The following is a 24019-nucleotide window of genomic DNA, read 5'->3' as shown; positions in this document are numbered from 1 at the left end:
CTCACCCCATCCTACCTCCCAGGCTATACATGCTCAGCTTAGGCCAGTCTTATTGAGGGAGATTTGCCAAAAATGTTCAGAGGTACCCATTCAGGCCACTAAGAAACACCCCCCACCCCTGCCCAGTACCCTCATTGCTGGCTCACTACAAGGATAGGGAAATCACCCATTCCTCAAACAGGTGTGGTGCCCTAACAGGAGCTGAGATACAACTGTCTGGAATTTTCCTCACTGGCTGCACGGAGACTCAGGAGCCCTTCTCCAACTCCTTAATGTCACTAGTACTGGTCAAGGGAGCCAGAGGACCTACTGTGTGCCAGATAGTTTAATACAACCTCTTCTAAGCCTTAAAACAACACCACGATGATATAATTTCAGTTGTACTAAAATAAGGAAACTGAAGCTCAACAAGGTCAAGTGGCATGCACAAGGCCACTTGGCTAGAAAATGACAATGAATGAATGATCTAATGGAGTGGCTGAATGCAGGCGTGTGATCGGCGCGACCGGCACTGGTTGACGTAGTGCGGTGGGTACAGACACTGCACAGCGCTCGCGGCCGGGGCCCAGGAGGGCTGTACCACGCAGGTCCTCCACACCCTGGGCCCAGGGGAGCGCAGGCTCCTAGAAGCTCTGCCCTAACTCCGCTAGCCGTCCCGCCCCCGCTCCGCCTCCAGCCCGCCCCGCTCGGGACCGCAGACGGCGCCCGGCAGCGACGCAAGCGGCCGCGGGGAAGTTGGCTCCGGCTCGGAGCTCACCGCGAGTTCCCGCGCAGGGCGCAGCCGGACAAGAACCCACGGCCTCGGCGGCGCTGGAGGATGTGGCCGCGGCCCGGGACGGCAGCAGCGGCCCGCCTGACGCCCTGCAGGTAGGAGCTCACCCGCTCGGCCGGCGCGGAAACTTGGGCCGAGTTTGCGGGAAGCGCGTGGAGAAGTGGTGGGCGGCGCTGCCCCAGGGCGCCCCTACCGGCCCGCCCGGGGAACGGAGCGCGCGGGCCGGAGCGAAGGTGCTATGGCTCCCGGCTGCCGCCGGCCCCCAGCGGACGGGCTGGCCGCACCGCTGCTCCGACTCTCCCCGGACTTGGTAGCGCCTGGAGCTCTGGCGGGGCCCCGGCGCGGGGCTGGCGAGAAGGAGCGCGGGCCGAGCCCTCGGGCCTCCCGCGGGGCCTGGCTCGTGAACTGACCGAGAGGAGCTGGGGGGGAAGGAGGGCTGGGGCCTGGTGGGCGTCGGGCGCTGAGGCGCCGCGGGGCCCAGGACGCACCCTGCTGGGACAGGATGGCCCTGTGGTTTCCTCGCCAGGATTGACTCACCCACTGGCCGCAGCCCAGGCTGGCGGGTTCATCCCGAGGCGGTGGCTGCCCGGATTCTGTGGCCGGGCCGCCCCTGCTGCGGATCTCCCGCTGGTCTTTGGGTGTCTGTCTGTGGGGCTGGATGCGCGGGCCTGCCTGCGTGCACACGTGTGCTAGGACCTGAGCAAGAGAGAACGCAGTTCTGTAGAGGCGAGTGTGCAGATGTGGGCCATGCACGTACTTGCAGGCACGGGTTTGCATGTGTGACGGCAGCCTGCTGGAGTACACGTGCGCCCCGGTGCCTCCGGAAGCCGCAAAGCCAGGTCGGCTGAGGGCCCCGGGCACCAGAGTTCTGGGCAGGGCAGGTAGAAGAAAGCGGGTAGAGGCCAATCCCGTGACCCTTCTTCCTCCACTGTAGCCTGGGCTGCCCAGGTTCGGTTTTAGAGATAGCAGGGTCCCAGAGCCTCAGGTGGGGGAAGTATGAGAACAGGGGATGAGGCCCTGTGAGAATGTCCAGACATTGGCCACACCTGGGCAGGATCACTCTTTCCTTCCTGACCTTTTCCAGCGTCCATCCAGGGAACCCCTGGAGATGGAAGAGGGAATTGGGCAACAGAGCGGTTAGCCGACCCTGCTGGGCAGGGCCGAAATGGCCCTGGTGGCCTCTTCTAGACTCTTCCCTGAGCCTTTGCTGAGGTTGGTCCTCCCAGCCCAGCTTCACCTTGAGCCACCAAACAGTGTGGTGGCCCAAAGGGTGATGTGACCCTGTCCCTGGGGTCCCCACCTTCCTCCAGGCAATTGCTTGCTTCCTCAGTATGTGTGTCAGGGAAGGAGACGACTGTCTTGAATGGAGAGTGATTTCGCTATACTGGGCTCTCCGTCTCCTGCTGGCAGGAGGTAAGGTCACCTCCACACCCTTCATAACCCGCGGATGGCTCCCTGGAGACCCCTCTTTCCTAAACAGGGGTGGCCTCACATCTCTTGGCTGGGTCCCTAGGGGGTCTCTCGGGAAGTCTCCAGGCAAAGGGCACACAGTGGGCAGAGCCCAGGAAAGAAGGACTCCTGGGAGTGGATATGGAGGAGGCCCCAAGGAGCACGTGGGGAAGGTGAGACGGAGCCAGCACTTAATTAACTCCAGAGCTCCCGAGGGCAGAGGCAAGGCTCAGTACCCACAACCATACAACTCTTTCTTGCAAAGCTGCATTCCCCCAGGACCGTGGTAGGCAAACTGCGGCTCACGAGCCACATGCGGCTCTTTGGCCCCTTGAGTGTGGCTCTTCCACAAAATACCACGTGAGGGCGTGCACGTACAGTGCGATTGAAACTTCGTGGCCCATGCGCAGAAGTCGGTATTTTGTGGAAGAGCCACACTCAGGGGCCAAAGAGCTGCCTGTGGCTCACGAGCCGCAGTTTGCCGACCACTGCCCTAGGATGCAGGTCCCTAGTGTAGGGCACTGCTATTGGTACTGTGGTCCTGCTGCCCCATCCTGTCTTCTCTGGAGCATCCCTTCTCTAGGCTGACTGAGGTGTCAGTTTCTGGCCAAGAGATGAACCAACTTTCTGAGAGTCCCACCTGGCTTCTTTGGTGCAGTTACTCTGGGATGGGAGTGGGCACTTGTCCCCATACTACTTTTGACTTTTCCTGTCCCCAAAATATGCTGGTCTAACTCAGCCTGTGGCTGCCATTGGCTACCAGTCAGAAAGGAGGAGAGGGTTCTGTTCTTTGCTTGTTGGTGATAAAAACCTGTGATGCCCGATGCATGGCCTAAATCAGTGATGGCGAACCTATGACGCGCGTGTCAACTCATTTTTTTGGTTGATTTTTCTTTGTTAAATGGCATTTAAATATATAAAATAAATATCAAAAATATACATCTTTGTTTTACTATGGTTGCAAATATCAAAAAATTTCTGTATGTGACACGGCACCAGAGTTAAGTTAGGGTTTTTCAAAATGCTGACATGCCGAGCTCAAAAGGTTCGCCATCACTGGCCTAAATCATAGCAAGATTGAGCTGATTCATTTTTTCTAAGCCACCTGAGGGTTTTGGAGAACAGGGTGCGGGGAGGGGGGGGGTAGAGACAGGTCAAGGTGGCCCTTGCAGACTGACCTCATGACTTCTCATGGGTTACTGGTACCTACTGCCTTCGGAAACCCATGCTTGACCTCTCTGAGTCTGGATCCCAGCCTTTACTTGGCTTTACTTCAGGGCCTTAGTCTTTCTCTGGCACACTGTTTGTTTGTTTGCTTGCTTTTTAAATATATTTTTATTAATTTCACAGAGGAAGGGAGAGAGAGATAGAAACATCAGCAATGAGAGAATTAATTGGCAACCCAGACACGTGCCTGACTGGAATCGAGCCGTGACCTCCACAGATCACAGGTCAACATTCAAAAGGGGCACACAGTTTTAGTATCAGTACAATCCGAGTAGCTGCCAACTAGCACTGTGTGGCCTCTGGAGGCTCCCTGCCTGGACATTCATATCCTCCCACCTCCCCACCTTCTTGTCCTGGTGCTGTGCTGCCACCATGTAGCTTAAAGACTGGGATGGACACTGGCTCTCCTCCCCTACAATTTTGGGACCTTCCTGCCGGTGCCACAGCACCATCTGCAGGACAGCCTTGGTGGGGTTAGTGTGGGAGGGCGTGGCTTGTAGTAATGCACCTGGTCACCTCCTCAGGGACCACCCTCCAGAACAAAGCGCAGTATGTGTTGCTGTGGGCCTAGGGACCTGGGTTCCAGGCCTGGCTTTGCTATTTTTTTATAAGATCGGCAGATCAGATCTTGTGTGGAACTCCATCTTAAAGGTAATCTGCCATCTTGATATCTGGGTGAACCTGGACCCTTGACCCCCTCCACTCTCCCCGGGTTAGCTCTGGAATATGTACACACAACTCTGGGCTGATCACAGGATCTTTAGTAGTTCTCTCTCTCAATATTATCTCGGCACCTGATCCCTTTGATTACCCACACATTCTCACTGCTGAGAATGTACAAGCACATGGTCTGGGGTGGGTGGAAGGTGTGGGGATGTTTTCTTGATGCCATACAGGACTGTGTTTCTGTACATAAGCTCCCTGTTAAATTCATTAACGGACAAACTGGACGCGTCTGCCTCGTTTTTTGTTCCTGGCTGCTTCGGTGTATGCGGGCTGCTTGCATATATAGCCCTCTCCTGAAACAGATCTAAAGAGTGTCACAGGAAATCTGAATTTGTAGACAGTGCCCAATTCCATATCTTGGCTGCAGTGGGCATCTGGAGATCACTGCGGGATCTTGGAATAAAAGCTTGTCATGGGAGGTCAGAAGTCTGCCTCTCACCAGTTAGGTGGGGTTGAATGGGTCTCCTTATCTGTATATGAGGGAGGGGGTTAGCCAACAAAGTGATCCTTAGACTGCCCTGTAAAGTCTGAAAGCCTAAGGAAGGGGTCTTGGGGATCATGTGGAGGAAAGTGAAACAGAGGGGCTCCTGGAGTGGAGGTGGGAGTTGCTGCACAAGAATTCATTAACAAAAGGTTCTGCAGCTTAAAATCCAAAGTTGCGAACCTCTGCATTAGGTGGCTCATGCATTCATTCAATGCGTAGAGTCTTTACTGCACATCTACTAAGTGCCAAGTCCTTAGGTGTGGCAGTGAGCCAGTGAGAGCAACTGCCCTCTATTACTTGCCTGTAGCCTGTTCTGATAATCCACGCCTCTCTCCCTCTTTCTCCCAGGTCAGAAGTTGAGTAGCTGGGGCCCCGGAGGGCTTGAAGCCTTTTCACAGTGATGGCGGAGAAGCGTCCACGGGGCACCCTGGGGCCTATGATGTACAGCAAGCTGCCCCGTCTAGAGGTCGACTCAGGACCCAGGCACAGCCTGGGCCCCTCTGCTGCTAACCAGGACCCCTGTAATTACAAGGGTGCCTACTTCTCCTGCTCCATGGGGGGTGTTCCCCAAACAGGGTCTGGACAGTTGGCCTCCTGGACCCCGTACCCAACCTTGTATCCTACCAGCGTAGCAGGACCCCCACTTCGGGAAGACAGCCTGTTGACCAGTTGCCTGCTCTATCGCCCACCAGCAGGAAGCTCTGAGAAGGTGCAGGACTCTGGCCCTGTTGAGCTCCTGCCCTTTAGTCCCCAGACTCATTCCTACTCAAGCCCACCACTGGCGGCACCCAAACCTGTCTATCGCAGCCCTCTGTGTTATGGACTCTCAACTTGCCTGGGGGAAGGAGCAGCAAAGAGGTCACTGGATGTTGATTGGACACTGGTGACTGGGGCCCTATTACCCCCAGCCAACCCCCATTGTTCTCTGACTCTGGCTTCTGGCAAGGGCCAGTCCCTGGATGGTACCTTCTTACATGGGGTGCCAGTTGGGGGATCTGGCAAAGACTCCTCAGGGAGTTTTTCCCCTCGCCAGGCATTCCTGGACAAGTATCAGACCAGTCACAGCACAGGCTTCCTAGCCTCCAAGTATGCAGGTTCTTACTCTGGGGACCCCAAGCAGGGATTGTCCGAGGGACTCCCCAATCCTTGGACCCAGTTGGCTCAACCCCTCCGCCCAGCCTATCAGGATACAGTGCCCTCCCCCTACCCACTGCCCCACCCTCCACAGGCTCTGTCTTGCCCTCCAGCCTGTCACTATCCAGAGAAGCAGAGCAGCTACAGCTCAGTGCCCCCATCGCAGCCTCTGGGAGCGCACAAGGGAGTTGGGTACCTAACTGGTGGGCTGAATAGCCCCTACCTGAGGCAGCAGACAGCCCAGACACCTTGTATGCCCCCAGTGGGGCCGGACATTTATTCCTACCCCTCTGTCCCCCTCCCAGTTCCCTCACCAGGCCTCAAGCTGGAGCCACCTCTCACTCCACGGTGCCCACTAGACTTTGCCTCCCAGACACCGGGCTTTCCTTATGCACGGGATGACCTCTCTTTCTATGGAACATCCCCGGGGCTCAGAGGGGCATTGCCTTCCCAGAACAGTGTTCAGGCTATGCCACAGCCCAGTGCCTTCCAGCGAACATTCCAGCCCTTGCCTGCCAGTCAGCCGTGCCCAGAGCCTGTGAGGCCTGTAGAGAAGCCAGTGCAGGAAGCTGAGGAGACCATCTGGCTGCCCAGCTGCAGGAAAGAACAGCTCAATGAGCACCCCGGGGCACCCATTGTTATTGGAGATAGTCCAGATCCCCGCACCCCACCAGCACTCCCCCACTGTGGCCAAGAGCACCCATCTCTTCCACAGAACCAGGACACACTGCCCCCTGGCTCTCCACCCATGCCCATTATTGACAATGTCTTCAGCCTGGCCCCCTACCGTGACTATCTGGATGTGCAGACACCTGAGGCTACACCTGAGCCTGACCCAGCCCCCAAGGGCAGCCATGACAAAGACTCCAGGAGAACCTTGTCTACCCAGGAGGCCCCTTTGGGGGTGCATTGCCCACTTAGGGAAGAAGTAGCACTGGACTTAAGTGTGAAGAAGCCCATGACAGAGCCTCTTCCTATCAAGGTCCCTAGTCCTAGGGTGCACTCCAAGCTCCCAGTAGCTGTGGGTGTGTCAGGTGTGGGGAACACAGTCTCCAAGCTCCCTGGGGTGTCAACAACTACAGAGACCACCCCAAAAACCAACTTCCACAGTTCCGTGGCCTTCATGTTCCGAAAATTCAAGATCCTCCGGCCAGCACCCTTGTCTGCAACCATGGTCCCATCTGTGCCCACCTCGGTCCCTGCCTCTGACCAGCCTGTACCCACCTCTACATCTGTGCCCACTGGACTACAGATTCTCAAACAGCCCTTGCCCGTGGCCTGCTTTGACCTGGCACTGTCCAGTCTTCCAGGTATATCTGTGGTCGGCCCAGCACCTACTCTGTCTCCATCACCTGCTCCAGCTCGGGCCCCGACTCCAGCTACTTCCCCTGTCACAGTGGATTCCCCAGAGCAACACTTTGCAGGACTGCATGAGTCCCTGTGTGATGCCATCTCAGGCTCAGTGGCTCACTCCCCACCCGAGAAGCTGCGTGAATGGCTTGAGATGGCTGGGCCTTGGGGCCGGGCAGCATGGCAGGATGGGCAGGCTGTGCAGGGGCTGTTGGGCAAGCTGCTCTCCCAGTTGCAGCGCTTCGTGTGCACGCAGCAGTGCCCCTTCCCCCACGTGGTGCGGGCCGGCGCCATCTTTGTGCCCATCCACCTGGTGAAGGAGCGGCTCTTCCCGGGGCTGCCGCCCGCCTCTGTGGACCACGTGCTACAGGAGCACCGCGTGGAGCTCCGGCCCACCACGCTGTCGGAGGAGAGGGCGCTGCGGGAGCGAGCCCTGCGCGGCTGCACCTCACGCATGCTGAAGTTGCTGGCACTGCGCCAGCTGCCTGAAATATACCCTGACCTGCTGGGCCTGCAGTGGCGCAACTGTGTACGCCGCCAGTTGGGTGAGCATGGGGCAGCCCCAATTGCCACCGGAGCTGTGTGCGCGAGTGACAGGTGTGTGGGCGCTCACAGCCAGGGGTTTAGGGGTTCCTGGGCCTCTGGAAAGGCTGGGGAGGCCTAGAACCTGGGCCAGAGGGGAGTGGCTAGTCTTCCAGGGTGGACTCTATGACCGCTGCCCCCATTCTTCATCCCCAGCATCAATGAGAGCCCTCATAGGCTCCTCTATAAGCCTCTGGACACACCAGTTACTCTGCATGGAAATGCTTTCTTGGCCATCCTGGTCCTGTGCCCCTCTGGATCCACCCTCCTCTGCTGTGCCTTCTCTGCCTTTGCTGCAGGCTTCTCTGGAGCTCTGCCCAGGCCCTGTTTGTTATCTGAAGTCATTTCCCCATGTCTGTCCTGCACAGCCTCCCCTCTTCTGAGCTCCTTCTCTAAATAACCCACTGCATGCTGGACTTCTGTACTTGGTGACTCTCTGACCCTTAACTCCTCCCCAGCCACACTCATGAGCTTTCTCCTGAGCTCATTTCACACAGGGAACAGCACTTTCACTCATCCAGTGCCTCATTCCTGAAACCCAGCAGGGACTCACCTCCCCCCCCAATACTGTGGTCTTCTGAATGTACAGTTTTCAGTCTTTCCAGGTGTGTGCATTCGTGGAAGTGTCCCAATAAGTTGGAACCTTGTTTTACAGTTTGCTTTTCCCAACTAACTTATGCACACTGCCCACCAGCGTGCTCTCTTCATTCTGGAGCGTTATCTGATCAGTTCAGGTAGCTAGACCTCACCCTTGGGGACTACTGGTGTGTACCTACTCACTTCTGCCATGACTTTGGTGATGGTGCCCAGTGGTGTCTGTTGCTGCCTCTCCTACCCCAGGAGTTCTGACATCGAGGCCTGCTCTGTCTCCTTGCTCCCCTGCCTTCTCACTGCCAAGCCGCTATGTGAGCTGTGTCTCCTTAGAACTGTTTTCTTGCCCCCTCCCTGTCCTGGCAGCCTTGCCCTGGGCTCCTACCTGGTCCAGGCTCCAAGTCGGGTGGAGAAGGGGCTGAGGCCATAAGGAGCCGATGTGGAGCTTGGTGCCTGGGTGATAAGCATTGTTGGCCCCTCAGCACTTAAGAAACTGGGGCATTGGACCTAATGGAGCACAAAGAATGTTAGTGGGAGCTTTCTATTCAGAGAGTTTGGGAGGGTGTCAGCATCATGCAAGGCTGCCCCAACACCACCTTCTCCCGGTGCAGCTGGACTATCTGGGGCCCAGAGACGGGTTTGTTTTTCCTGGGCCGCCTGCTGGAGGGTTGGGCTCAGCCACTTCACAGTCCCCTCCTGCTCTGACTGGTGTGCAAGAGTCTGGAACCTGGTGAGAGAATGACTGCGGCCCAGTTTCCTGTGGTTAGCCAGCTTTTAGTACCCCTGTCCCCATGCCTTCCCTGAACTTTGGGTCCTTCCCCCCCATCTTTGTGGTGCCAGTCTTCTGTGGTGTCCTTAAGACAATGCTCCCCTAGCAGCCTCTCTTCAAGCAGGTGTGCTGTTGGTCAGGAGCCCCCTCCCATGCCCTCTGCTGCTCCCTTCACCCCCTTCCCTCTGGGCATTGCTTTCAGGGCAGTCCCTGCCTGAGCTTGGGCTCCTGCTCTGGTGGCAGAAAAATGATGGCACTCTGTGCAGCCCAGCCCTCTGTCAGGCCCCTTTCCTCTTGTCCTTGCACCCAAAGAGCTTCTGAGTCGTGCTCTCATCAGGTAGAGCTCTGGCGTTACCTAGGGAGAAGCACACCCTTGGCTTAATGGTCTGGCCAGCAGGCACATGCAGGGAAGAAGGGTCATGATTTCTTTGGCCCTGCTGGGGCTGTCCTAGCCTGGGACACAGTGGGATCACTAGTCTAGATGGCTTTGGAGGACAGAAGATAGGACATGAGGGTGTTGGTGTCTGTAGCATGACTCTGTTTATTTTCCAGGTGACTTTGATACTGAGGCTGGATTTGTGCCCTCCTCAGAAGCCATCGTGGCCAGAGATGAGCCAGAGAGCCTATTCCTGGCTCAGAAATCACCCATCCCCAAGGCCAGGAAGCCGGGAAGGAAGCTACCGACTCCTGGCCGGGAGAAAGCAGAGGCAACTGCTGGGGGAGGGTCCTGCGCCTCACCTGCCCCCCATGCCAGCACCAGCCCCACAGTGAGGGCTCACTGCCGAAGCCTGCTGGAAACTGCCTGGCTTACTGGCCTGGCACTTCCCACTTGGGGCCACAAGGCCTCAGGAACAGCCCGGCCCTCACCCTGCCCACAGCTGTTGGGTGGCCAGAGCCATCACCTGTAGCTCTGGTGGCTGGTGCTGTTTGGAGCTACTGTCTGGTAATCACCAGGAGTGGACATGCCCTTGGAGCTTCTCTAGTTCTTACCCTGCCCTCCTCCCTAAGCTGGGCTGAGAGTCCCTGAGCTTTTGGCATGAGGTCCTTTATTAGAATGGACATGTGGGCTTGGGAGCTCCACCAGCTTGGGCTCGGATCTGGCTCCTCTGTTTCTTGCTGTGTAACTGAGCAAGTCACTTCCTCTCAGGAGCCCTTATTTACCCATTTGTAAAACAGGACAATGCAGCCTACCTCACAGGTGTGGGGGGATGCCTGACACACCAGTTACGGTTTGCTCTGCTCCCTCCACAGGACGGGCCCAGATCCCAGCCAGTGCCTGGAGTTTGAGGCTGAGGCAAACAGAGCCTTCCTCCAGAAAGTCTTACTGTGTCACAGAACTTGGTTATCTTGGAGTGAAACAGTGTACATGACGCCCAGAGTTTCTAGAGTCATCCCCCAGGAACACTTGGGGGTAGCCCCAGTATTTGGGGTGTGGCCCTAAAACACAGCCTGTAGCTCCCTGAGGGAGCCTGGGGCTGGCATCTTTGTTCTGGGCCTGCTGCTCTTACCCCTGGGAGGGCCCAGGCCTGTCCTAAATTGACACCAGTGACTTCCCTGAGCTACCAGCCTCTCCCAGTGCATTATCCCAAGGAAATTGTGTGTTTGCTAGAAGCCAAGCAGCTGCAGGGACTAGAAAGGGCAGGCTGGATGACAGACAGCTCAGTCCTGGAAGATCTCTGAAGATGTGGACCAACGATCTGGAGCCCCATCAGCCAGGCCTACTGTGGGTTACTGCCTTGAGCCCAGAGGCTGGCAAGCTGGACCCTTGGCCTAGTTAGGGTTTGTAATAAGTCTGTGGTCCCTGGAGGCAGGCCATAAACATTAAAGCATTTGGGTTGTTTTGGATCTGGGACCTGGCTGGCTGTGTGTTTGGGGGTTGTAGGTTTAGTGTGTCATCACCAGGTGCTTAGCCCTTCACTGAAGGGCTGCAGCTGTCCCTGCTCCCAGCCCAGAAGGCTCTCCAGTAACCTTGTCCCAGCTAGCTCTGGCCGTGTGGGCCCTTGTCACAAACTCCCTGCTCAGGAAAGGCCCCTGAGACCCTTCTGGGTTCTGGTGGTTGCTGGTCTGTAGTCCACTGTCCTGTGAGAAATGGTCACCAGACCCCAGCACACATCCCTCAGGACCAAGGATGTACCCACCAAGGTCTAAGAACAGAACTGTTCTCCACTCTCCATGCTGGTGATTTAGCCTGTTGAGGGACAGCCCCTCCCACGCTTTTTTTCCTCGCAGAGGATATTTTTTCCATTGATTTTTTAGAGTAGAAGGGGAAGAGAACGTCCACGTGAGAGGCACGTCCATTGGTTGCTTCCCGCATGGGCCTGATGGGGGGTGGGGATCGAACCTGCAACCCAGCCATGTGGCCTTGACTGGTAATTGAACCCTCTACCCTCCAGTGTGCAGGTTGATGGTCTAACCACTGAGCACACCAGCCAGGGCCCCTCTCACCCTAGCGGGCTCTATTTCCACAGAGGTTCTCAGAGTTGCTGAGGTGGCTTCCTGGGTGTGGTTTCCACTCTAGCTGCTCCAGGACCAGGCCACTAGGGCAGGTCAGACCTGCCCAGGATTGACCCTCACTTTGTGGGTTTCACTGAGCTGTTATACCATCCTTCCTGTACACAAACTATATTGTGGCTCCTACAGCTAGAGCCTGGTCTTGTACTGGACGAGGTTTGGAGTGGCAGCACTCACCAGCAGTAATGGACGGGCTGGAAGATAGGCAACTCCAACACTGGTCACCACAGTGACAGCCTGGGGGAAGGATGCTGTGGAAGCGCAGGAGGGGCGTGTGCTAGTCTGGGGATGAGGAGTTATCATGGGCCCCAGAAGAGTTGCTCCCTAAATTGGGCCTTGAAGACCAGCAGGACAAGGTGGGTAAAACGTGTGAAGTGCAGTGTGAGTTGAACAGCATGTACAAAGGCTTAGAGGAGTGTTTGGGAAGGGAAAATATTGTAAGTCGGGTACAGGAAACTCAACAGGAGGGTTGGGGCCAGAAAACATGGTTCCAGCTCGTTGCACATCAACTCATTCACTCCTGGAACGTGGAGAGTGGGGTGGGGGCGGAGGAGACCATGTCTACAGAAAACTCAAGTGTAGAGAGAATTGTGGCTACTTACATAGGAGGAAAAGGGATTGTGACACATGGAATTGCTCTGAATCCCCAGGCTAAGGACAGCCTCACCCACCTCACTCACTGCCAGGGCCTTGCTGGACTTGGCTATTTCCTAGCTCTTTTCCTTCCTTTTTCCTCCCTTGCTCCCTCACACTTCTTTGCACACCTATTGTGCCCCTGCTCCATGACAGGCATACTTCTTGCTAATATTGCCGTGGTTACGGGCAGGGTCTGAGGCCTCTACATAGCAGGGCTGCCCAGCACTCACACCCATCTGTTCACTGTGCCCTAGAGAACCATAATGGTGCAGAACCTGGGTGAGAGTCGTGTAGAGCTGCATATGGTGGGGAGAGGTGGCTGCTCCCCATGGCAAACTGTCCTGGGAGCCCCAGTCTGCAGGAGAGATGAGTGTCCGAGGAGCCCCAGCCCAAGGTCGGGCAGGAACAGAGCTGCCTAAGCCTTCGGTGTGAGGGAGGCGGTGCTACCAGCCCTCACAGTTTTCACCAAGCCTGTTCCATTCTTCGGTAAGAGTGTTGATGGCAAGGAAGGTGTGTGTGTAGGGAGCGAGGTGTGCTGGTAACCCCACCCCTCAAGTAAAGGAATAGGGCCCGTTCAGCCTTGGTTGACTGTGGCTTTCTGGCCCCACAGTTCCCCCTGTAATCGTCCAAGGCTTCAGGGCAGGGTTGCACCCAAGCAGGATTTCTCAAACAAAATAACCTGGGAAATGGTTTCCAGGGCCCCATCGAGAACTGGCTTAGGCAGAGCCCAGGAGTCTGGGTTGTAATCAAACTGCTTAAGTGATCCTGAGATGTTTAGGGACCATATTTTGAGCAACACGGACCATCCCCACTAGGTTACAGATGGGGAAGCAGAGGCCCAGGAACTTGCTGATGGTCACATCAAGTAAGGGGCTGTGTCAAGACCTGAGCCAGTCCTGAGGGCCCTGTGCCAGTGGGAGGCCAGGACCTGAAATGTCTGCACCTGGCTCAGCTCTACCTCTATTGCCTCACCCAGACCTGCCCTGGCTGGGCTTGCTCTCTGCCTCAGGTGACCTTGCTAAGCAACTCATGAGTCTCTTGCCCTGATTTAATCAGGAGGGTGGTGCTCAAGGCTCCAGCTTGAGTGAGGCTCTGCCTCCTGGCTGCCCCACTTGGCACCATGGCTCAGTAAAAAGGTTGAGGGGCCCAACCAGCTAGCTTTGTGCCAGGAGTTAGGCCTGAAAGGTGAGTGAGAAGACAGCTCTAGAAGGAAGAGGAGAGCAGGGCTATGTCTGCGGGTGATTATCAGCACCTTTGATAACCTCCGGGTGCTTCCTGTCCTGCCTTGTTCTCATTGAGGGGTTGAGGTGAATGGGCTGGGTGTCCCTCAACTCCCTCAGGAATCGAGCAGGGCCCAACTCTGACCTCACTGAGTGTGCCTCTTCTGACCCCACAGCCCCCTGATAAGACAAGTGGTGCCTCTAGCCCATGGGGCAGCCTTCCAGCCTAGTCTAATGCCCCTGAGGCCTGGGCTTCCTCAACTGGGTACTTCTTCAGTAAGTGTGGGTATGAGGGAAGCTGTGGGCACACTACAGCCTGTGGCCTGGGCCCTGCTTCTGCCCTCTATTCTCCAGGCCATGTCTGTAGCAGTTCCCTCAGTCCCCACCCTAAAGGGGAGCATCCAGCCCAACCTCGGGCCCCAGAGCAGAGAAAGTCTTTGCAGAGCTCCTTCTGTTTTCTCCTTGTCTGGAAGCAGTCCTGGACTGGACTAGGGCGGCTGGCAGATGGGGAGCTCAACGGGTACACTGCCATCTCTGTAGGGACACCAGCCCTGAGTATTCTGACTACTGTTCCCTCGAAGGCTCCTGCCTCAGTGGAGGTATCCACCCCATCTGACACCCCAGCATTAGCCTAGTCTGGTCACTGTGCCTCCAGGACCCCTGCCTCTATCCTAGAGGGACTCAGTTCTCAAGCCCCAAAATCTCTGGGCAGTGAGACGGGGGTAGGTAAGCTCCCGGGAAGGGGGTGTTGAGCCCTTGAGTCCCTTGGAAAAACCTTAAGCAGCCACTCTTATTACCAGGCCTCCCTCACGGGGCAGGGCACAGCGAAGCTTGCTTCAAGGGCTCCATCCTCTGCCTCATCAGCTGTTCTCCAGAGGCTGCCTGTGTCCTTTCCACTGCATCTTTGTCATCGGAGCTGCAAGCTCAAGTTGGGCCTCAAGAAAGACCACTTCATGTGACTTCCCTGGCAGGGCACCTTTCCCCATCTTGGGAACAGCTCATTCCAAGGTGCGGAAGTGTGAGCCATGTACTTTGTGAGGGTGATTTTACCACCCACACAATTTATTTGAGGGAGAGCGGAGGGCCTCATAGGTTGAAAGGATGACTTGTCAGAGGCCGGGAGGAATGTGAGGAAGGTTGCAGAGAGCCGTTAGCTGTTGAATTAATGTTGGATGACGACCGTGTGCAAATATTCCAGTGCTCGACCCATTTATTGGGTTTCTCGGCCTCTCTACTGTAGCAGGAAACCACACCGTGTAGCATGTTACCAAACTTACATTACTTATTCATTCCCAGCTTCCCCTGCCTAAATCTGCATAATCTGATTTTAGTTCCTTTGTATAATCTCAAGAGACTGGTTATTTTTTATTATTTTTAATATATTTTTTCTTTTCTTTTATTTTTTTAATTAAATCTTTATTGTTCAGATTATTACAGTTGTTCCTCTTTTTATCCCCCGTAGCTCCTCTCCACCCGGTTCCCACCCCACCCTCCGCCCTTACCCCCCTCCCCACTGTCCTCATCCATAGGTGTACAATTTTTGTCCAGTCTCTTCCCGCATCCCCCACACCCCTCCCCCCCCCCCGAGAATACTCAGTCCACTCCCTTTCTATGCCTCTGATCTACACTAATAAAAGAGAAAAATGGTAATTGGCGTACAACGATACCCTTTTCATTGGCTAATCAGGGCTATATGCAAATTAACTGCCAACAAGATGGTGGTTAATTTGCATATGTAGGCACAATGCAGGGAGGCGAAAGGGAAAGCAGGAAGAAGCCCCCTGCCACTGACAGTGATCAGAAACCCAGGGGGGAGCTAAGAGCTGGGGGGCAGGGCAAAGGCGGCCCTGGGGCCGCCTTTGCCCTGCCCCCCAGCCATGATCGGAGAATCAGGTGCCTTTTCCGCCCTGGCCAGTGATACCAGGAAGTAGGGGTGGAGCCAGCGATGGGAGCTGGGCACGGTCGAAGCTGGCAGTCCCAGGAGCTAGGGGCCCCTTGCCTGGGCCTAAAGCGAAGCCCACGATCGCGGGGCCGCTGCAGCTGTGGGTCCCCGCTGCCCGGGCATCCTGCAGGGGCAGGGGCAGAGCCCGCGCGATCGCGGCGCCCCCCGCTGCCACTGTAGGTCCCCGCTGCCCGGGCTGGACGCCTAGGCCAGAGGCGTCAGGCCTGGGCAAGGGGCCGATCCTGCGATTGGAGGGTGATGGGGGTCAACGCCTGAGGGCTCCCAGTATGTGAGAGGGGGCAGGCTGGGCTGAGGGACACACACCCCCGCCCCACACCCAGTGCACGAATTTCGTGCACCGGGCCCCTAGTTCTATTATATTCACCAGTTTATTCTGTTCATCAGATTATTTATTCACTTGACTTTTAGATTCACTTGTTGATAGATGCATGTTTGTTGTTCATAATTTGTATCTTTACCTTTTTCTTCTTCTTCCTCTTCTTAAAGGATACATTTCAACATTTCATATAATATTGGTTTGGTGGTGATGAACTCCTTTAGCTTTTTCTTATCTGTGAAGCTCTTTATCTGACCTTCAATTCTGAATGATAGCTTTGCTGGGTAAAGTAATCTTGGTTATAGGTTCTTGCTATTCATAACTTTGAATATTTCTTGTTTTCTTTTTTTTTAAATTTATTTTATTGATTTTTTTACAGAGAGGAAGGAAGAGGGATAGAGAGTTAGAAACATCGATGAGAGAGAAACATCGATCAGCTGCCTCCTGCACACTCCCTGCTGGGGATATGCCTGGAACCAAGGTACATGCCCCCGACCGGAATCGAACCCGGGACCCTTGAGTCCGAAGGCTGACGCTCTATCCACTGAGCCAAACCGGTTTGGGCCACTTTGAATATTTCTTGCCACTCTCTTCTGGCCTGCAAAGTTTCTGTTGAGAAAACAGCTGACAGTCGTATGGGTACTCCCTTGTAGGTAACTGACTTTTTTTCTCTTGCTGCTTTTAAGATTCTTTATTTGTCTTTTGCTCTTGGCATTTTAATTATGATGTGTCTTGGTGTGGTCTTCTTTGGATTCCTTTTGTTTGGGGTTCTCTGCACTTCCAGGACTTGTAAGTCTATTTCTTTCACCAGGTAGGGGAAGTTTTCTGTCATTATTTCTTCAAATAGGTTTTCAATATCTTGCTCTCTCTCTTCTTCTGGCATCCCTATAATTCGGATGTTGGTGCTCTTGAAGTTGTCCCAGAGCTCCTTACACTATCTTCATATTTTTGGATTCTTTTTTCTTTTTGCTTTTCCGGTTGGGTGGTTTTTGCTTCTTCGTATTTCAAATCTTTGACTTGATTCTTGCGATCGTCTAGTCTGCTGTTGGAACTCTGCATAATATCCTTTATTTCAGTCAGTGTATGCTTAATTTCTAGTTGGTCCTTTTTCATAACCTCGAGAGTCTCACTAGATTTCTTGAGGGTCTCACTAAGTTTATTGGTGGTTTCACTAGACTTATTGAGGGTCTTACTAAATTCTTGAAAAACCTTATAAGTGTGGTTTTGAACTCTATATCCAGTAGTTTGCTTTCCTCCATTTCTGTCATTTGTGACCTGTTTCTTTGTCTCTGCATTTTTTATGCTTCCCTGTGTTGATTGAGTGGCTTTCTGTGCTAGGTGTCCTATAGGGCCCAGTGGTTCAGCCTCCCCAATTACCAGAGGTGGACACTCTTGGTGCACCCCTTTGTGGGCTTTGTGCACAGTCTTGTTGTAGTTATGCCTTGATTGTTGTAGGTATCACTGGGAGGAATTGACCTCCAGGCCAATTGGCTGTGAGAATCAGCTGTGTCTGCAGTGGGAGAACTTCTGTGCTGGAGACACCCTTCTGGGGCAAGACTTGCTTCAGTGGGGCTTTGGTGCTCACTGAGTCTGCCCCCTGAGTGTGTCCTTAATGGATCTGAGGAGTTGTAATCTGGATGGTCCCACTCTGACCACTGGGTACACTGGCTTTTGGATCTCTAAGGAGATGCTAATTTAGCCTCTGCCTGAGGCTACCCAGCAGGAGCCCAGCTGTGAAGCAATGCAACCTGTTGTGGGGTCTTGGGCCTTCTTTTGGATGTTCTGGCTTTCTCTGACCCAGCTGCAGTTTGTTAGGTAATTTTCAGATTGCCAAGGGCCATGCCTTTCATATGCAAAAGCCTCTGTGCACAGCTTGGGTGGGGCGGGGTCTCAGGGGATCGACAGGGCGGAGCAAGCAGCTATGGCTGCTCCTCAGTCCTGCCCTAAGAGGCCCTGCTTCTCAGTGTCCCGGTAATCGCTGCAAGCACCTCTGAGAGAAATTTGCCCTCGAGTTCTGACCGATGCCAGACAGTCCAGTTTCTCCCGTATGAGTCTGGGTCCCCAGAGACTCACCCAGAACTGGAGTTCAGAGCAGTTGGGAGCTTGAGACTCCCTCTGAACTGAAAAAGACAACTGTGTCCTCAGCTGCCAGCCCTTTCCATGTGCACCTCCGTACCTCTGCACTTTACTTCCACACCTCCTCTGAGTCTCAGTGTGCTTTTCTTTTTCCTTCTAATTGTAGAATTTCCACTCAGCCAGCCTTCCTGTGTTTCTGGATGATGTCCGTTTTGTCTTTTCATTGTATTTTTGAAGTGGTTGTGCAAGGCAGCAATTTCCGTTGTTTATCTATGCTGCCATTTTGGTTTCTCCATATTTTTTTTTATTTTAGAAAGCGAGGAATAGAGAGGGATAGAGAGATAGAAACATCGATTGGCTGTCTCCTGCACACCCTCAACTGAGGATCACGCCCTCAACCCAGGCAATGTGCCCAGACAAGGAATGAACCAATGACATATTGGTTCTTAGTTTGACACTCAACCACTGAGCCACACCGGCCAGGCTCAAGAGGTTGGTTTTAATGAAAAAAAAAATTTTAAGCAAAAGCAAAGTTTAGCAGTGAGGGTACCCAAGTGGGTTTCCCATGAAATATTTAAATACAAATATGTTTTGTAAAAGTACATATAGCCCAGCCAGCATAGCTCAGTGGTGGAGTGTTGACCTATGAACCAAGAGGTCATGGTTCGATTCCTGGTCAGGACAGATGCCCAGGTTGCGAGCTCGATCACCAGTGTGGAGCATACAAAAGGCAGCTGATTAATGATTCTCATCATTGATGTTTCTATCGCTTTCTCTCCCTCTCCCTTCCTCTCTGAAATCAATTAATTAAATTGATTAAATCAATTAATTAATTAAATCAATTAATCAATTAATTAAATAAAAATATTATTTAATTTCCCCCCATAATTTGTTGCTTAACTGTTAAGTTCAGTAATTACAAAACTGATGATTTCTGTAATACATTAAAAGAGGAAGTTTTTTTTAAATAGTAGCAGTTTGTAATGCCATACTTCTTTCTGCATGTTCCCCATTTGCTTTCACTCCTGTCTTATCATAATTTTCTCTTTTTAAATGTACTTCATTGGCATCTGTCATTTCAGACTTTTCCCACCCCTCTATGCAAGTTATTTTAAGCTGAAATGAATGTGGTCCTTTCATCTGTCCTACAGTGTTCAGCATATCCAGTGTTAGGTCATGGCAGCCCAGAATCTTCAAGGAAGTGTCACCAGTAGGGGGTCCTCCATGTCCCCACTGGTTACCTGTGGAAGTGTGCTTCTTGGGATGCCGCTGGAATAAGAATTTCCAGATGCCCCCACGGGAGGATAAGGTATTGTGGAAAGTTTTATTTCTATTGAATTAAACCCCTGAGTTTCCAAGGTACCACTTCCATCCCACCAAGGAAAAAGTCCCATTTCTTCTCCAGTAGATCTAGGATTAAAGCCACTGTCCAGAGCCTCCATTCCATATGAAAGCACAGTCCAGTCCAGCTAGCTTACCTTGTGTTCCCAGCTGCAGTCCATTGCATGTGGGGTGTGGCTTCTAGACCACACAGCTATGGAGAGGGCACAAACAAGTGCAAGGAAGCAGGAGCGAAGCAAGAGGAACAAGAGAGAGGATCCTCTGTCTGGGGATTATGTATTCCCATATTTTCAGGGGCTTGCATAGGGACCACCCTCCTAGCCAGTGATCTTTGTTTCCAGGTTAGACTGGCAGGCAAGCACCTTCCCTAGATCATTCCAACTTCACTGCACATGTGTCCATTTCCCCTTTGTTGGAACCCTTCCCCAGTGATTTGCAGGGAATGGACCAGTGGGGAGTGTGAAACTGCAGCTTTCTAGTGAAGCTGCCCAGATGACCATGCTTATAATGCCTGGCCTTCCCTTTGCTTTTTCCCTATTTTAATATTAACTAGTTAAGACAGTAACAGAAGTATCTAAATATAGAAATGTTGATAGAGTTTACTTGAAAAGCAAATGTTTCAAGATCTGATTCAGACCTTTGACCATATACCTGGAAGAAGCCAGTATTGCAGGAGGAGGTGGTATGGAAGAAAAATTCATCTAGGGCCCTGAATTTTATTTTTGGTTCAGTATTTTCCCTTTTAATGTACTATAAGTATGCTAAACAAATTTCTGTAAAAATTGGGTAACCCATTTATATGTACCTAGCCTTTCTCTGGGAGTATAATTGTAAGTAAATATAGATTATTGGACATATTGTATCTTTCCTTTGAACATACAAAATTTTTCTTCTCAATTATAGGCCACAAGTTTTGTCTGGAAAACACATTTCCCTGTGTTTCAAGGTGAGTTAAAAAAAATCCATTTAACTAAAAAGATTTTTTGGTTTTTAAAAATATCTTAATACTTATGAGAAATTACTGCAAACAAATATCTTGACTATTCCCATTAGTAGATTTTTTTTCAGATGAGCTTTAGAATTGTTTTCCAAGTTCCAATATAATGTATTGATGTCCGACTGGCATGGCTCAGTGATTGAGCATCGACGCATAAACCAGAAGGTCATGGTTCAATTCCCGGTCAGGGCACATGCCATGGTTGAGGGCTAGAGCATGCAGGAGGCAGCCGATCAATGATTCTCTCTCATTATTGATGTTTCTATCTCTCCCTCTCCCTTCCTGTCTGAAATCAATACAAACATTTAAAAAAAATTGAGATTTTGATTGGAACTTGTTAAATCTATAAATGATTTTGTAAAGCATTGACATTTTTACAGTGTTGAGGTGTTTCATCCAGGACCGTGGTCTTTTTCTACATCTTTTTTTTAGATCATTTATATCTCTTGATAAAATTTTGTGGTTTTCTTAATATAAAGCCTTCACTTTCTTTGTAACTGTTATACTTTTTAAAAAATATATTTTATTGATTTCAGAGAGGAAGGGAGAGGGACAGAGAGATAGAAATGATGAGAATCATTGATCAGCTGCCTCCTGCACGCCCCCTACTGGGGATCGAGCCCATAACCTGGGCATGTGCCCTTGACAGGAATTGAACCTGGGACCCTTCAGTCTGCAGGCCGACGCTCTATCCACTGAGCAAAACCGGCTACGGCCCTCCTAGACATTATTGTCTATGTCCATGGGCTATGCATATATGCATATATATTCTTTGGTTGATCTCTTCCCATCCTCCCATGTTGAACCAATACCTTTTCAATGGGAAAAATCCAATTCTGTTGCAATACTACTGAATAAAATATTTAAGACAAATTAAATCATTTACTCAAAAATAATTATTATTGAAAATCTTGAATGTTATTGCTTGATTTTAAAAAGACCAAATAGAAACCCATCTCTCGTTTGAAGCTTCTTAGATAACTCTTTGATTAAATTCATCTCTCTCTCTCTCTATAGAGCTCTGCTTAAACCTTGTTGGAAGGGTTTTAGCACTCACACAGTCAGCCTTGTAACGGAGCTGTTTAGGTATGTGTTGTGCATTTAATCATGAGTTCCAGAAGATGAAAATTATGTCTTAATTTTTGTGTCCCCAACAGTGCTTTCTACATAATAGGTATTCTGTAAATCTTTAGTGAATTATTTAACTTAAAACCTATCTATTATTTTTAACTTGTGAACCAGGAAGTATGGGTTCTAAACAAACATTTTGGTTGATAGATGTTATGGAGATATGGAGGAAGTGAAACAGAGAAGTATAATTATACTATGACTGCTCCTCTCTAAAAATAGTTGTATTATCTCAGCAGTATGGGTTTCTTTCTACACTACTGTTTTCAATGGTAAGGTGATTGAGTGTATGATCAGTAGATACCTATAATAATGTGAAACCATGGAAAGCAATTTTATATTCTGAGCCAAGGAAGTTTTATAACTATTCATGTACACTTAAGAGGTGGAAGGCATATTGATTAATGTTAGGGCGAAAATCACTTTTTAATCTATCTTTACAAAAAATAATGAAGGTGACTTTTTGTTGTTGTTAATCCTCACCCGAGGATATTTTTCCATTGAATTTTTTTTTTTAGAGAGAGTGGAAGGGAAGGGAAGAGACAGAAAAATATTTATTTTTTATTTTTTATTTTTTCTTAAAATATATTTCTTTATTGATTTAAGAGAGGAAGGGAGAAGGAGGAAGAGATAGAAACATCAATGATGAGAGAGTCATTGATTGGCTGACTTCTGCACGGCCCCCACTGGGGACCAAGCCCACTGCCCGGGCATGTGCCCTTGGCCAGAATCGAACCCCAGACCTTTCAGTCCGCAGGCCAACGCTCTATCCACAGTGCCAAACTGGCTAGGGCAAGACAGAAAAATATTTAATTGTTTGCCTCACACACATGCCTGGACCGGGGATGGGGTCTGCAACTGAGGTAGGGGCCTTGACCGGAATTGAACCCAGGACCCTTCAGTCCATGGGCTGATGCTCTATCCACTGAGCAAAACCAGCTAGGGTAGGAAGGTGACTTTTAAAAAAGATATTCTCATTGCAGTAATTTTTCTCCATAAGAAAGTGAAGGAAACATCCTGTATGATTTTATGGACCATGCTATTATTTTACATATATATTCTATTATAAATTCAACATGTATTTAATACTTATTGAGATTTTGGCTTTCAGCTTGGAGGAGGCTCAGGTGCAACTCTCTTTGGTCCTCCCAAATGTGGGTTCATCTGACACCAGGTGCACTCGTGGGGGAGTGAGTGCCATGTTTGCCTTGGCCCCCAAGATCGGCCCCCTGGGCCTGTCTCCAGAAAGGGCTGGTAATGGCATGGCCAAAGCAACCAGCGATTGGAAGAGTCTGAGAATTACAGTGAAACTGACATCAGAACAGACAGGCCCAGATTGAGTTAGTGCCTCCTGCTTCTTCCCTGCTCATCAAAGCTCTCAAAGAACTATGGAGAGTTAGAAAGAAGCAAAAAAAATTAAGCACAGTGGAAATATCACTTTTAATGAGATAATCAACATTGCCCAACAGATGCAGCACTGATCTTTAGCTAGAGAACTCTCTGGAACCATTAAAGAGATCCTGGGGACTGCCCAGTCTGTGGGCTTCAATGTTGATGGCCACCACCCTCATGACATCAAAGATAACATCAACAGTGTTGCAGTGGAATGCCTGGCTAGTTAAGATCTACAAAGTAGGAGAAACCAAGATGGTAGCATAGATAAACACCAGAAATTGCTGCCTCCCACAACAACTTCAAAATACAACGAAAAGACAAAACGGGCATCATCCAGAACTACAGGAAGGCTGGCTGAGTGGAAATTCTACAACTAGAAGGAAAAAGAAAAGCACACTGAGAGGCAGAGGAGGTGCGGAAGTAAAGTGCAGAGGTACAAAGGGTTGAGCGCACGCACGGAAAGGGGCTGGCACCTGAGGATGCGGCTGTCTTTTTGAATCGGGAGGGAGTGACAAGTTCCTGACTGCTCTGAACTCTGGTTCCGGGAAGTCTCTGGGGACCCAGTACTCATACAGGGAGAAACTGGACTGTCTGGCATCGGGCAGAACTCGGAACTTGAGGGCGGCTTTCCCTCAGAGGTGCTTGCAGCAATTACCGGGACACTGAGATACGGGGCACCTTAGGGCAGGGCTGAGGATCTGCCATAGCTGCTTGCTCTGCCCTTTGGTTCCCTGAGACCCCACCCCGCCCAGGCTGCAGCAGAGGCTTTTGCATATGAATGCCCTGGCCCTTTGCAACCTGAAAATTACCTAACAAATTGCAGCTGGGCCAGACAGACCCAGAACTTCCAAGAGAAGGCCCAAGGCCCCACAGCAGCTTGCATTGCTTCACAGGTGGGCCTCATCTGAGCACCTCCAAACTCCAAAAAAGGAAGGGGAATCTGCAGTTCTCTTCGTAGCTCCTGCTGGGTAACCTCAGGCAGAGGCTAAATTAGGACCTCCTTAGATCCAAGAGCCAGTGTACCCAGTGGTCAGAGTGGGACCATCCAGATTACAACTCCTCAGATCCATAAGGGACACACTCAGGGGGCAGACTCAGCGAACACCAAAGCCCCACTGGAGCAAGTCTTGCCCCAGAAGGGTGTCTTCAGCACAGAAGTTCTCCCACTGAAGACACAGCTGATTCTCACAGCCAATTGGCCTGGAGGTCAATTCCTCCCAGTGATACCTACAACAATCAAGGCATAACTACAACAAGACTGTGCACAAAGCCCACAAGGGGGTGCACCAAGAGTGTCCACCTCAGGTAACTGGGGAGGCTGAGCCACTGGGCCCTACAGAACACCTAGCACA

At 51.6% G+C, this 24019-nt stretch overlaps 1 protein-coding gene across 7 annotated transcripts; it reads left to right on the top strand.

The window, feature by feature from the left end:
- Window positions 1-678: 678 nt before the first annotated feature.
- C1H15orf39 (chromosome 1 C15orf39 homolog) lies at window positions 679-23505 on the top strand. Of its 7 annotated transcripts, XM_059656572.1 has the most exons (6): window positions 679-867; window positions 5007-7687; window positions 18958-19115; window positions 20051-20093; window positions 21162-21230; window positions 22384-23505. In XM_059656572.1, the coding sequence occupies exons 2-5, from the start codon at window positions 5059-5061 to the stop codon at window positions 21215-21217; spliced, it is 2886 nt and encodes a 961-aa protein (XP_059512555.1). In that variant the 5' UTR covers window positions 679-867; window positions 5007-5058; the 3' UTR covers window positions 21218-21230; window positions 22384-23505. The 7 variants fall into 7 exon arrangements, with proteins under 7 accessions (XP_059512555.1, XP_059512545.1, XP_059512562.1 ...); XM_059656562.1 differs by lacking the exon at window positions 21162-21230 and having other exon boundaries at window positions 22384-23504; XM_059656579.1 differs by lacking the exons at window positions 20051-20093; window positions 21162-21230 and having other exon boundaries at window positions 22384-23503.
- Window positions 23506-24019: the final 514 nt, after the last annotated feature.

This window comes from Myotis daubentonii, chromosome 1 (assembly GCF_963259705.1).
Source record: "Myotis daubentonii chromosome 1, mMyoDau2.1, whole genome shotgun sequence".
Lineage (NCBI taxonomy): Eukaryota > Metazoa > Chordata > Mammalia > Chiroptera > Vespertilionidae > Myotis > Myotis daubentonii.
Note: the sequence above shows the minus strand (reverse complement) of the source record. Positions and strands in the feature narration are given on the sequence as shown.

Excerpts from the sequence above, each read along its gene's own strand:
- C1H15orf39 (XM_059656552.1), top strand. The coding sequence starts at position 5,059 with ATGGCGGAGAAGCGTCCACGGGGCACCCTGGGGCCTATGATGTACAGC. Across the intron at positions 7,688-9,636 it reads CTGTGTACGCCGCCAGTTGG|GTGACTTTGATACTGAGGCT; the intron begins GTGAGCATGGGG and ends TTTATTTTCCAG.